The sequence below is a fragment of the Plectropomus leopardus genome, chromosome 21 (assembly GCF_026936395.1).
Source record: "Plectropomus leopardus strain MGB_pleo_1.0 chromosome 21, ASM2693639v1, whole genome shotgun sequence".
Taxonomy (NCBI): domain Eukaryota; kingdom Metazoa; phylum Chordata; class Actinopteri; order Perciformes; family Serranidae; genus Plectropomus; species Plectropomus leopardus.
Window position 1 is genome coordinate 12,581,193 of NC_142196.1, and position 15,132 is coordinate 12,596,324.

A 15,132-nucleotide genomic window follows, 5' to 3' on the forward strand; every position below is an offset into this window, starting at 1 on the left:
CCTGCCCTCACTCCTCACCAGTGTCACACTCATTATGGTCCCTTCATCAACAATCTGGTGCCACTCTCGCTAATGTCCCTCTATCACAGAGCTGCCAACATACAAACAAACCATGATTTAATGACCCATGACATCACATCTGTTTGTGTGTGTGGCTCTATCATGTAGCAGTATGGCAGACACAATTACAAAAGATGGATCCTTCTGTCACTTGGAGGGGGTCATATTCTCTTTGTATTACTCTATTATCCACTGTGTGACTGTGTGTGTGTGTGTGTGTGTGTGTGTGTGTGTGTGTGTGTGTGAGTGAGTGAGGGTGTGTGAGAGACAAAGATAGAGTTATCCCCTTTTATATTGAGTTGCCAAATTAACAAACTAACTTTAAAATGAAGATGACTTTGAGGTATGTTTGCAATAGTGCCGGTCAAGACACCGGAACATGGAGCATGCATTATATATTGGCCCATTAAGGCATATTAAACATATATTAAAAATTTCACACGTGAATAGGTGCTCCGTGTATGATTGATGCTCCTCATACTTTGCATGGAGCTCTGTCTCAGTAAGAGCAATGATGATTGGCTGCCATATAATGGATTTTCTTAGGCAAATGACTAATGTCTTGTGCAGTCAGGGAAAGTTTTAGTAAGGAGGTGTCTTTGTGTCTGTGTGTGTGCACATGTGCACGTTTCTGTGTGTGTGTGTGTGTGTGTGTGTGTGTGTGTGTGTGTGTCCGCGGTGGGCACAAGAGCAAGTAAGAGTGCAACTTTCTCTGTGTGTGTGTGTGTGTGTGCGCGTGCGTGCGTGTGTGCGTGCGTGCGTGCTCGGGCATTAATGAAGCCCATTTCCATGGCTAGTTTAATGGCAGCCTATACAGTCGCAGGCAGACAGAGAGGAATTAGTCCCATTTATTGATGTTAAAAGGGTTTGGACATTTTAATAGATAGGAATGAAAATAAATGACAGCAAATGAAGCAAAGCAGCATGTGCTCTATTATTATAATGTAATGCACCTGCTATGAGACATGCACGGCCTCATGGCTGACCACAAATGAAAGATTACAAGGGTCACCTATGATACTTCAAAACTAATTAATTGATTTGTACCCATTTGTCACTGTTCATATGCCCACATGTAATGTCTCTGTAATTGATGTCATTCTAGCATGCTTTTTAAGACATCAAGGGTCTGGTGCGCATACCAAAGGGCTTATTACTTTTCTGTTCATAGATGTATGAGATGATGTAAACAGATAAACAAGTCAAGTGTAAAAATGTAGTAAAAGTCAAAATTTGATAACTTTTTTTGTATTGTACAATTTATTTATTTTTTTGATCATTAAGCACATGAAAACTTTTTTAACATTTGGGCCCATTTTTACATTTCATATATATACATATTTATTTTATTGTTTATTTAACAGGTACAATACACAATATATTGTACCAACTAAAAGCTCACTTTTTTTAGCTGTAGTCCCTGGGAGGAGGCCACCAGCGATGCACAGTTTACGTAGAGATAATATATGAGTTTTGGTAAATCCAAACAACACACTTTGTAAATATATACATTTTTTAAAAAATAGACAAAATTAAACACCATATGAAAAAGTAAGAAACAAGACAACAAATAGCAACTATTTTGGAAAAAAAAACAGCAGAAGAACAATACTAAAATAATTGAATAAAAACTAATGAGCCTTTGTTATACATACATGGTAATGATTCCATCGACCAAACAGGTATTCATAAACATTTGACAAAGCCGTAAATGAAAAGGTTAGTTCCAGTGACCTTGAAGGAGGAAAACAAAAGCTAATCACCAAAATTGTTTTTAATGTTTGCTAGATGAAGTCCTATTTCCACAATTTATTTTTAGCAGAGCATTACATCCATTTAAAAACATATTACATTTATCCTTTTGTCTAAATATTCATACACAAGAAATAATTTAAAGAAAAAGTTTCCCTTTCTGTCTTTGCTAAACTTGTATATCTTGTAATCTCTTCATGATTATATCTCTAAAGGTTAAGTGCTAAAAATGTGATGAGCAACTTTATCAGTTGAGTCAGATTGATAAAGGCTTATCAAGTCTGAAATGAAAGATACAGACTAATTACCTGAAGTTTCAAATACTATTTTTACTATAAACATACAGAGCCTAAACCAATTACATGCAGTTGAAATGAAATGCAGGTCTCCGTGGAAATTTAGACATGAGCACAGAAGTATTGTGCCATAGTTCAATATGTTTCAGAAATATATATGTAGGTTCAAGTGTTATGTTTTGAATTATATCTGAGCTGTACCCTTGGGGGCACTTTCAAGATGCATCACATTCCAAGATCGGAGCTGCTGTCTCTCTTGTTGGATGACACTATTCTAAGTCCTTTGATGAATAGGACAACTTTGCACCTGAAGTAGGTAGCAGAATAAGTGGAAAAGTTAAATGAGATGGCTCAGCGGGTGTTTGCTCCTGCAAAACTGAGTAATAAGTGCTTTAGCAGGCCAGAGATCCTGAATTTCACAATCTACAGTGAATACACAGACATACAGACACACTTCACACTGAGTACATGCAGTACGTGTGAGGATGAGGTTTTAAATATGAGCTATTTCTGTATTAAGTGTAGTCTTCTTTGTACAGCCAACCGTATACATGAATTTGTATTTTTAAAGTGTATTCACATGTATTTTATATGTGTGTTTGTTTGTGTGTGTGCCTGAAAATGTCCTAGTTAATGACCTGCGACAGTGCACTCAGTCATCCTTACCATCTGCTGGTACTGGCACATAACCCATCTGGTCAAGCATGGACAGATGAATCATCTAGTTGGCGTACAGACTCAAACTTCACCCCAAACTGTATCTCACGTCATGTCAGCCTCCACAGTTCAGTGGGCTGGAGTTTGTTTTTGTTTTTTTGCACGAGTCCCCATGGTCTGATCCAGAGGTCAGCAGCTGTTTTCAGTGTTTTATGCAACGCCACGTCTCAGTCAAATTAGTTGAAGGGTGTGGGAGATGGTTACAACATGCAGACAAAAAGTGCAGAAATAATCTTAATATAAGCAGATTTTGGAGTACCTTTAAATTTGCTCTGTTTTTTTGTGGTTACATTTGTGATTCTTTTTCATTAATCCCTGCAGTGGGTGTTAAAGGAGCTTTATGTGACATTTAGAGCATATCTATGATTCAGAGTTTGACCCGGGATTGCATGAAAAGTGCTTACAACGGCATCAGTTCTACCAAGCCTTGACTTTGGAGCAGCCAGAGGGGCCCCATCTGGGGATCCAAGGCTGCATACTGGCTCATATGGGGTCAGCATTTGTGTTTCTGTAGAGAAGCCATGACTATGGTGATGTGATGTTGTCTGTTAAAACCAATGTGAAGCCTAGCTGTGATATTATTAGATTTGAGGTATTTGGTCATAAACCAAAGTGCTGGACAAACTGAAATGTGTAACATAATATTGGCACTAGATGAAAAGGACCAGAAATATCACAGTTCACTCTGCAGGGAAAAGAGTGTGTGTTTGTAGCAAATTTTATTGCAATTTATAATAATAGTTGTTGAAACATTTCACTTAAAGCCACAAATGTCAACCTGATGGGGAACTACAGGAAATATTTATTATCTGGCATCTATGAATGTCTATGTAAAATGATGATGACCAACAGACAAACATTGCTATTCATGGAGCCACATCATTAGCATGGCTAAAAAATTTTATTCACTTCAACTTTGGAAAAAGTAGCTATTCACCAAACATATTCCAATCACAGGACAGAGGGTCCTTCAGCTGCTTCATTGCTGCATGTTTAAAAAAATGTCCTCCTTGAAAACTATGCAGATCAAGCTGTTGCTATGTTCTAAGCACCTTGGTCACTGCACCAACAAACCAGAGCATAGAAGCTCTAAACCCTGATGATGACAGAATGTGAATTGTTGCTCATGTGAGTCATGAGCTCTCGCTGGATTTTGAATTACTTCATGCTGCATCGTCCTCCCATCCAGACTGCAGTGATCCTTCCACACAGCACTGGTTTGCTCCATTTCTTTCTGTGCTGTACTCTTTGTATGCATTTTAAAGTGTTTCAAATAGTTGTTTAATGTAAGGTGCACTGGGGTTGAATGTATTGAAGGCCGCCACCACAGAAGACTCTTGAAACCTTAAAGTACTCCGTCTACATGTTGAAAGACGGAAGAAATTGAATGTCAATCGACCATTATTCCGCTGCTTCAGAAAATGAAGTGTCTAACAAACGAGTAGCTCGGCAACAGAGGCCAGAGAGGTCCTGAAAGTAGATCCGAGATATTCTTGGGTAAGCCTTATTGTCTGCAGTAGTGCACCGCGCAGTGAGACCAAGGCATCCAGGAGAATAAGTGACAACAGGATGAGAATTTCTGCAAAGGCATCACCTTGAGAACCAATTAGACAGAGAAAAGTGGCTTATTAAGGAAACCACTTCAGATTTCATTTGAAAAGCGTCTGTCTTGGAAGTTCTCATCACAAACCGTAGATCCTCCTTTCTAGTTTTGTCTCTGTTTACTGAAAGCCTACATATGAATACATAAAGTAAAATGGCTTGATTGCACACAGAAGCTTATAGAACGACCTGATTGTCTTCCAAGGCTGTTTAATGTAGCAGGCCGTGCAGTTCATATCACACTCATTTTATAGATCTGTGGTCAATAAATTCTTGGCATGAGCTTAATTTGCTTTGCCTTTAAGCGTGTTATCGGACATTATGGCTACCAGTATAATATTTGTGGTGTCTCAGTCAGGAAAAGACATTCATGTGCTGGATCAGTTTTTGAAACATTTGTTTGATAAACATTTCAATATGGGAGTGATAAATGTGCCACAGAGCCTAGCCAACCAGTTGCATCTGTGGATCTGGCACAGGGGCAATCAGAGGTTTATGATTTGGCTCCCATGTTTATTCCTCTAACACTGTTTTCTCTCCAACACTCCGTTTCCGTCAACCCCCTAATGTTTTGTTCTCCTTTGCTTCTCACACCATAGATCCCCTTTGAGCCCTCTCTCTCTCTAACCTCCTCCCACTCCCCTCTTTTTCCTCTTTTCCTCTTGTTCTCTCTCCCTCCTTCTGAAGCATGACTCGCCTCCAGGCTGTATTTCTATATCCTCGTGTCCTTCTTGCTTCTATGTCTTTGTCAACCTTCTTTTTACTCTCTTGCTCGAAGCGCTTACGGTCTCGTCCAGTGCATACAAATAGATATCACAGCACATGAGACTTTTTTAATGTTGTTTATGTATTCGTAATGTCTACTGTGACGGCTGGATTTGTTTATTCAGTACACACAAAGGAAAACTGAACAAATTCTTTGTGTATATGTATATCAATAAGGACTGCTTCTGTGTACAGGTTTTACAGTATACCATAGATAAAAAAAAAAAAAAAAAATAACAGTTATCACACCATATGCTTGTTTTTGTTATTGAAAAAAAAATACAAACACACAGAGGATCACACCTGCACGTGCAAAGCTCCTTTCCTCCTTTACTGCCTCTTTATACACAATACCATTAAAATAAATGGTTTTAATTTTCATTTGTAATGAAGCATTCGTTCAACCAAAGGAAACTTGTTCTCATTCCTTTAAGGGCCATTGTAACTGATGATAATAACAATTATGCCTCCATGCCAGCTCCCAGCCAAAATTTCTATGTGGGGCCCGTGTGGGTAGTAAATGGTCTGAAAAATGGGCCCCATATGGGATTTTCAAAAGGTTCCATAATGGCCCCATGCCAATTACCCACGAGTGAACTATAAAGATAAACTATTTGTTTTAACTTTTAAAAAAAAAGTTAGTGTTCGGGCTGCCGTTGACTAAATCTGAGAAGACAAGTTGAAGCATCACAACTTGTTTTCTCAAATTCAGTCAACTTAAAATTTTAACGCAGTGCAGACACTAACCTTTTCAAGGCAAAACTATTTTTTTATGTTTACAGTGTGGGTTTATCTAACTGGGCCCAGGATAAGATGCACATTTTTTCTAGTGGCGTAAGACTGTGAAACTGATATTTTCTGAGATGGTTATCGTACTAGGAAAATCTCATACTGTTGCAGCCTTGGTACCCATATGCTTTTCACCTCTATAGTCCTGCTACTTTTTGGTTACCTCTTCTGAAATATTGTCATTATTGCACCTTTGTGCTCCTGCATATGCTGCAATCATCAAAACAATTTACAATCAGTCAGTGATTGTACATCTGAGTGTCGCCAACCATGTGGCCCCTGGTTGGAACAACACAGTCAACGTAATTATTTGTTTCCGTGGCCTCTGCAGGCTTCCTCCTGTTAAGTCCCCAATTAACCCTGTTCAATAATTGGCTGTGCCTCCCGTAGAGAAATGAACAGTATTCCAACTTCAAAGGCACTAATCACAAAGACAAAATCGGGAGGTGGTCTGCGCGTGCTTGTGTGCGCATGTCTGTGTGTACACTTGGCCGCTATCTGCCCTTGCCCCTGGTGACTGGATGTGAGGCAAGGAGGAGAGGGGAGAAGCTCAGCCCTGTCATTGGGGAGAGCTTATCGCAGAGAGCCAGGAGACACACACACACACATGCACACACAGATGCATGGACACTGGTGTATACTTACACTAACACACAAACACACTAACACATTTACAAACACACTTACGACACACAGGAACACATATGCATCCATAAATCAGTTGAAAGGGAGCAAAGGGGCACTGAAATGATAAGTTAATTAGCTGATTAGTTTCTTGACATAAAATCAGTCAGAGTTTTTCCTTTTTATAATGGATAATCATTTGTCATTTATATGGAATAAAATCTTTATAAATTGTCATTATAAATAAAAAACGTCATCTTGGGCTCAGAAAAATTTGGATAACATCTTGTAGATGTCAGATTAGAATAATAATTTAAAGATTAACTCTACATTAATCATTAGCAGTAGTTCTAATACACAGTTCTTGTATATACACACACACACACACACACACACACACTCACACACACATCTCCCCACTGCTCTAGTGTTTCTCTTCACTGCTCATCCAGGGTTATGGTGGAGGGTCTGAGGCCAATCCTCTGAGGCATCAACGAGATCTCACACAGCTTATTCCACATTAGCCTTAACTCTTCTCCTCTTCCTCCTGCCCTCCATATACCCCCACCTCCTCCTCCTCCTTCTCCTCTTCCTCCTCTCCTGTCAACTGCCCTCTGCATGACTTTTCTCCCCTCTTTTCCATCACTTCTTCAATATTCTATCCTCTCACCCGTGCCTGGCCTCTTTCCTCTACTCTGTCTCCTCTCCCCCTCCTCGTCTTCTTTCCTCCCTGCTCTCCATCTTCCTTGAGTGATAGGAGCGAGGCACCGACATGGCAAGAGGAGAGGAGAGGGGACAGCAGAGAAGTCACTTCATCAACCACAGTCTGATAACTCATCAGCAGCTGTTTAGCATGCCGCTACTTTGTCTTCATTAGCAGCCGCTGGTTTCGCTTCATAAAAGTCATTAGAAAAGTTGTTATCAAAAATCCCGCAGCACTATATCCGTGTACCCTTGTCCCTTTCTCAGGTCCTCATTTAGAAGAAAAGAAATGGTCTCTCTTTGCTGTTATGATATGATCAACTTTCTATTGAGCATTATTGAAGTTGCAGGAAATTACAGGCTGCGTTAAAACCTCTGCACAGAAATAGAGTTTTAGGTGATGAAATCATTTTTACTGAGGAGATATCAAATGAGCCACATTAGACAATGTCGGTGAGATAACACTGTTTTAGCCTGAATAGATTGATAGCTCTTTGGAAAGAAATGAGAATGGATGCATTACCATTTGAAATAAAACCATTTCTGCATTGAATTTATTCTTCGGCTTATCAGCTCGGAGTGGGTTATAGTGTTTGCCACACTGCTGATGGAGGGCGCAGTAGGTGCATGTCGGATGGGCTGGTTGTGATTCTATTTGTTTTGGGCTTTTTTCACAGACAACTACTGGAACGCTGCGTCGTTCACCACTCCGTCATCCTACCTGCACTTTGCCACCTTTCAGGGTGAGACCAGCGCCGACATCTCCTTCTATTTCAAGACAAGCGCGCCCTACGGCGTCTTTCTGGAGAACCTTGGCAACACCGACTTCATCCGCTTGGAGCTCAAATGTAAGATGCACCTGAGTGATTCTGTGTTTGTATGAGAGTCATCACTCTCCATGTTTGTCTCTCTCATTCTCTCTTTTACTCTTACTCTTTATCTACCCTAGTGTGAGTTTTAATTCATCAGTCAGTCTGATTGCGCTGGATGCAACCTGTCACCACACATACACACTCAGAATCACATTGTCACACACACTGACGCAGATGCACACACCAGCAACAGTCAATTGCCTTCCTGATTATAGCGCACTACTTTGTGTGATTGCAAGAGAGAGAGCAATCATTTATTTAAGGTAATTGGTGTGTGCAATAATTATGTCCATTATAAACCTCTGTTTAACCAAATCACCCATTTTCAGGGTTGACAAAACACAAGCTCTCTTACACACACACAGACATGCCAGTACACAGACTTTCTCTCTCTCTTTCTCTCTCTCTCTCTTTCTGTCTCTCCATTTCTTTTTTTAAAAACTATTCTTGCATGTATGACTGTTTAACTCTCTTAAAAGTTTGTCCCCGTGAACCTGTACAGTACACAAATACTCACATATCCCACACACACACACACAGGGTCAACTCATGGTGTTGGTGAAATGGTTTAGTTGTATGTGTTGCAATGAGTACGTTTACATCCACAAAATATCCATGAGAGGAGCAGCTGCTGCAGAGGCGAGTAAATGCAAACTTTTAGACCCAGCACAATGAAGGATTAAGTTTTACTTTCACTGCGCCTGGCATTCAGCTGCTCTGTCTGAGCTCAGAGTACGCTCTGTGCTCCAAGGGTGTGATGCAATTCAAAACCAAGAGTTATCTTTTTTCAAATAGTGCTGTTAATAAACACTCCAGCTCCAAAAATATAAAATCAGTACGTGCAGCAGAAGTTATGATTGTATCAGGCTGCCATAAATAAATGAATGTGTGGGAAACCCATAATACTCCACTAATATTCCCATCTACTTGCAGCTGTGCATACTTCAGTTGACATATCAGACACATTGAATGGAATAGTTACACAGCTGGAGCCAAAAAAACATCTTTTATAATGTTTTAAATCAGAGGGGGATTTTCTTTTGGGCACACATCTCTACCCCAGCCTTGCAAACTGGTGGCGAGTTCTTTTGTGTACAACATATCCATGACAGCGCACAGAGCTGAAAGTAAACAGGCAAGAGGCTGTGTGTCTCAAACTCTGGTAAAACCCCAACAGAGATACATATTCTAAATGTGCTGTACACATGTCCAAAGAATGCTATTAAAACCTGAATAATACCTGCATATTCCACATTTTATACAAAAATTGCTAGATTTGTAGAAAGGCTGAATTCAGAATATCTAAACTGTATACCTCTTACAAAACCTGTATCAACTGAAGAATATTGTCAAATTTGGATAATAGTGTAATTTAAGTGTGCATGTAAACATATTCATTGTTGAATGTGTACCTGCACACAAGTCTTCCCATCCAGAAGCCTCTACAGTTTCATATCAACTCTTTCACACACATGCATATACAAAAATGTATATGTGGTGCATTTTAAAAAGTCAGTTACATAAACACTGAGTATTAGTTTTAAAAAACTGAGCTAGTTAAAAGCATCTTAAATATTCAGTTGAAGTCTGCACTTTGTTTACTCAAAGGACCGACGTTTCATGATTTAATGTTCTGTCGCTTCAACCTGAAAAGGAGATGAGTGGCACAAGATGTGTTTTGATATTTATTTGATACATAACAGGTGTGGCCTGCTTATTTTCGCACAACTTATCTTTCGCAAGCTGCTTGTGCCAAAATACTGCAGGTCAAAACTACAGTCTGTTCTCGTAGACTGACAGATTTACAAGATCTCTCTGAGGAGAGAAAAAAGTGACACATTTGAACACACTGTGATAACTATAAAATAAAGCATACACTAACATGGTCCGAGTTAATGCTTCATATATGATGAGGGCTTCCACGGTTAGGTAAATAGACTGCATTTATATAAAGCATAGGTGTGGTAGAGGTGCCATGCCCATTGGGAGCATCTTAGGGTTAAGTGTCTTGCCTAAGGAAACTTTGACATACAGACAGTAGGAGCCTAGGATCAAACAACCAATTAACCATTTAAAATCTGAGTATATTGGCTGGATTTCTTTCAGAAGCATGGTAAAAAAAAAGGAAATTAGCAACTTAATTTCCCACAAATTACCAATAAATCAGTAAAAAGGTACAAGAAAATTACCCTAAATTAAGGAAAAAAATAGAAGTAAAAATAAAGAAATATTTATAAATAATTTTAATTATATAATTATGGAAATTATAGTTATCTGGTCATTTTTCCCTATTTTTCCCTGCAATTTGTGGTATATGTTTTGCTTTTCTCCAGTGTTTCTAAAAGAAATCAAACCATTTTCCCAGGTTTCAGAGGTTAAAATGCTTGTGAAAGGCATCTGAATGCAGCACAATACTGAAGTCAATCCAGGTGTTAAAGGGTTAAAGGACCACCTGTTCTATTTCCTGGGCTTAGCTGAAGGTGAGGAAAAAGGAAGACCCCCACCTGAAAATATTTGCAGAATTCATTGCAGTGTTTTTCACATACATTACAGATAGTTTTTGGCAATGGGCTGAGAGAGATAAACATACCGAACAGCCTTATGGTTAAGGTGAATAAATTTTGCTGTCTGCCTCACTCCACCTTTGGATAGAAAAAAGCTTTTGAGGCAGAATATGCAGCCAACCACAGTATCCCCACTGCAACATCAGTCAGGTGGAGTTCAACTTTACGGCTTGTGCAAGCCGTCACTCATTTGGAAAATCACAGACTCAACAGTTTTCTCAAGGCCCAAGGACATAAAGAGCTGCGTCAATCACTGAGAGAATTTGGCCAGCTAAAAGAGCGTGGAGATGTTTTGGGGCCAGGTGTTGGAGACACAGTCTACATGCTGTCTGTTCTGCTGGACTCATCCTTTTGCCTCTTCTGGCTCGACCATGATGTCCTTGCACCAGAAGATGTCAAGCAAATGATTAAAGAGGAAGTGCTGGGTGGGTGTAATATTTTATCATCACTTATTACAGAGTAATGCTGCTATAAAACACTTTGCACTCCTCACTCCATTATTCTTTTTTTGCACAACTTTTGACACAAAATAATTGAAAATTAATTATTCCCTCGTGGGTAGCTTTGGAGTTACGAGTCTGAATGTTTTTGTGAAAACTAAATATTTAGCAATCCATAGAAATGAAATGACACAAAATGCATGTGGCTGCATTTTACAGGAGATTCTTCTTTAATAAAGTTAGAGCAATCTAGTAGTTCTGTTTGAATACACCTATATGTATATCATTTATAATATAAAATGCTGTTTATCTATTTATGAAATAATCTGCCTGGAGGAGCACAGACTGACAGATTCCCACGTCCTCAGAGCAGCAGGGGAGAAGATAAGCAAGAGCCGAGCCCTAAGACAGCACGGCTTTTCTTACTCTACCAACACAAAAGCAACCATTGCACCAGTTGAGAGGGAGTTCAGTCATGGGGGCATTATCTTATCATGCGTCCTCATTGTGCAAGACTGAGTGCAAAGACACTTTCAGGTTTTATATTCTTGAGATGCAACTGCGCCGTTGAAATAAAGTAGACACATACCAAAAGATCATGTTGAAATAATGCCTACATCTTTGTAACAGGCCTCTAAATCGTATCTTTACTTTCTTTTAAAAACAAAAATGGATTTAAGTTTTTACTATTTTTACTTGATTTAGATCTTCATTATTCCACATTATTGGCTGCATTCAGTGTGAGAAAGAAGAACAACAAAACATTTGTAAAGGTGGATTTGTTCTTGCAGTATGTTTTTTTCTGTTTTCATATTTTAATTCATTGTCAGTGGTGCAATATTTGAGTTTGAATTCACTGTTTAAGTGGAAAATTCATCTTCAAACATATGTATTAAATGTCTTTGATTTTTTGTTGTTTTTTTGTTTGCTTTTACAACCCACAGGAGCGTTTTCTTAAATAGCGCACCTACCACCATTATACTTAAACAACAGAATAGGTTGTATATGACTGTTAACGCTTGTTGTTTTAAAGGGCCACAGTTGTACCAAAACTAATTTGTTAAGTTAAGAAAAAGGTTATCATTTGGGTTAAAATACATCAGTGTATTCATGTAAGGTAACATTATGTGTGTCACATGACATAATTCGGTAAGTAGTGAAAGTAATTCAGTGCTGACTTTTGGTTTCACACGAGTAAACGCCAATGAAAGTCCTGTGTTTGATCCGACCACCTCCCACCACGCTCCCTTCACAGACTTCTTTATACTACTTCAGCTGACTTCCTCCTCCTTGCTCCCGTCATAATTGCTATGGCCCGTAACAATGGGTCTTAAATGGCTGCTTGTACTGCTTGTTGTATTTTGCAGGATGGTGTCTCTGGAATAGACATATAAAGTCGGAAAACATTCGAGGCTCGAGACTTGACTTGGACTCTAACTCAGAGACTTGAGACTTATCTCATATTCCCCACCCACCATCTTGAGATTTGACTTGAGAATTTCATACTTTGCTAACCCTTTACCATATAATGTCATACAAGGCTCTTAGAAAGAAAACTGTCAAATATTAGTGGGAAATGGATGAAGTGGCGACAGAAAAAAGAAGCCTTTTAAATCCCCCAAAAATGGGACAGCTTTGCACCACCCCATTTCACATTCTAAGTCCTTTCTGAGACTTATGATTGACATGTCATGCAGTATGTTTCTGTGATCTTGTTCCAGTGGCTCAAATTAACATCCCCAAGGCCTCAGTAGAGCCACGCTGATCAAGAATGTTAAAATCTCTGGCTTCATTTGAATCGCAGAGCTGCATTGTGAAGGGGGTTCCTGGCACAGCATGGCTGTCGATAGATAACTAATTGCATTTCATTGGGATTCAAAGGGATTTGAACATTTGGTGTCAAAGGCACTTACTTAACATTTCCTGCTGGTGTGCCTGGCCCGCCATTTTGTGTCAAAATGCCAACCAGTGAACAGACACAAAGTCGACGGACAATTTTTGAGCCAATGTGCTTTCTAAAGCCATTACTCTGGAAGGCATTATGTCAGCTGGTTTGTGGCCGAAAAACTTTTTTATTTTCTTTCGCAATTTTTCCTTACAGTTGAAATTCGGCTTTGCACAAAGTCATGGACACAATGCATGCACGCACCTATTGTTGCATGAAAAAAAAACAATGTGCTGAAACTACTGTACATGCAAGTACAGTTTGACGTTTTGCCACGGGTGGGTTGGTATTTGTCTTCCAAAAATGCACACAAAAACATACACAAAAATACAGTAAGTCTTTAACCGTTGCACAGCAGGCCATTGGAGATAGTGTGTGTGTGTGTGTGTGTGTGTGTGTTTGTGTGCGTGTGCGTGTGCGTGAATGCGTGCGTGTGTGCATGCATGCATGTGTCTCCCGAGGCTTTCAAAATGCCCCTACATCGATTTCCTCTCCCTTCTCCCTCGCTATCATCTTGCATTTTGCCCCACAGCACACATTTAGACACACACTCGCAAAACGACTTGCATGCACACACACACACATAAACACACACATAATCTCTGCCCTCTCGCTGGTGCAAAAACTGTATCTGCTGCAATCCAGTCAAGGCATGAAATGACTAGCATTAGGCCAGAATAGCATAGCTGTGCCATTGCAGAAGCTCAAAGCACATACACACACTTACAAACACACACATCCACACACGACCTTGTACAAAACACGCATTACTGTGACCTCAGCAGACTCAAAGCCATCAGGTGGACACTATTCCCCTTTGAATCTTAAGAGGTAGGCATAGACACATTTGAAAGGCAGCGCTGAAGACATATTCAGAACCCTGTGAACTGGACTGGTAACAGGATTGAGGACAGATAGAAAGGTCCCTAAATACAGCAATGCTTGACTTCTGGGGTGCTCTGTGGCTCGGTGGAAACTATGTATGTGCCGTGTTTTGAGTCTTTAAGAGGCTGCAATTTCAGTGATAGTCTTGCCCAAAGGTTATAAACACTTTCAGTCTGGGATCCAGCTGAGAAATGCTCTTTCCTGCTTGAGACCTCGACTTATAAAATTGTATTATTGCCCTTTTTCATGTGAAGACCAGACAGACACAAAGTTCACATCTGAAGTTTGGCCGTAGTGTATGCATCTCTAGCTTTCTGAAGTTGTCTAAAGATGTCTCTCTGCATTGTAAAGTAATATGTAGTTATCTACTAAAGGGAAACACAACCAGCCGCCATTGCGAATATTTTAAAACTCGTCTTCAAAAACTGTCAGAAGTACATCTTTATCTCACTATATCTGTTCTATGTAAACATGAAGAAATACTCAGGATTCTTTGCATTATGTGCATGCAAGTTTTTTTGCTTATGAGCATGAAAAAGTTTGATTTGAAGAGCCTTTTTTGTCACAAAGAGATGCTTAGCTTTTGAGAGGTTGCTTTAAATCTTGTTTCAGCGTCAACAGCAGCAGGTTTTGCTGTGGTGTTCTGATTTCGACTCACACTTAAATAGAGTTTCCCTTCTTAAAAGGGCCAGACTGTTGTGGTCGTCCCAGGGGTGGAAATCACAGAGTAAAAGGCTAACAAAGCAAATGAGACAAGCAACAAAAGAATTAGCAAGTATAACAAAAAGGAGATCGAAGAGATAATACACCGCCAGCCATCTACAAATGGCAAAAGAGCTGCAAAATGAAACTTCACTTTAGAAAAACACAGGTACATGTATGCACAGCGATCTTTCACACAGAGACTTACATGATCTGTTTCACTTCATCATTGTTTGGTTGTACCAAAGGATAATGTAAGACTTGGCTTGTTCAGCCTCCATATTAAACAATTAATACAAAAACAGATAGCAAAAATGAAAAGCTCTGCTGGATTTTCTTGAGGCCAACATGCGAGTATATCTCACACGCAGACCAAATTACACTCACACACACATTAACACTTATAACATCCATCAT

At 39.5% G+C, this 15,132-nt stretch overlaps 1 protein-coding gene across 2 annotated transcripts in view; it reads left to right on the forward strand.

The window, feature by feature from the left end:
* The window catches only part of cntnap2a (contactin associated protein 2a), a 376,461-nt gene that overhangs the window by 313,352 nt on the left and 47,977 nt on the right, over window positions 1-15,132 (forward strand). For both annotated transcript variants that reach the window (XM_088071612.1, XM_042510367.2), the window contains exon 18: window positions 7,985-8,155. In XM_088071612.1, the coding sequence (XP_087927738.1) occupies window positions 7,985-8,155 (171 nt within the window). The remainder of the gene's footprint in view (window positions 1-7,984; window positions 8,156-15,132) is intronic.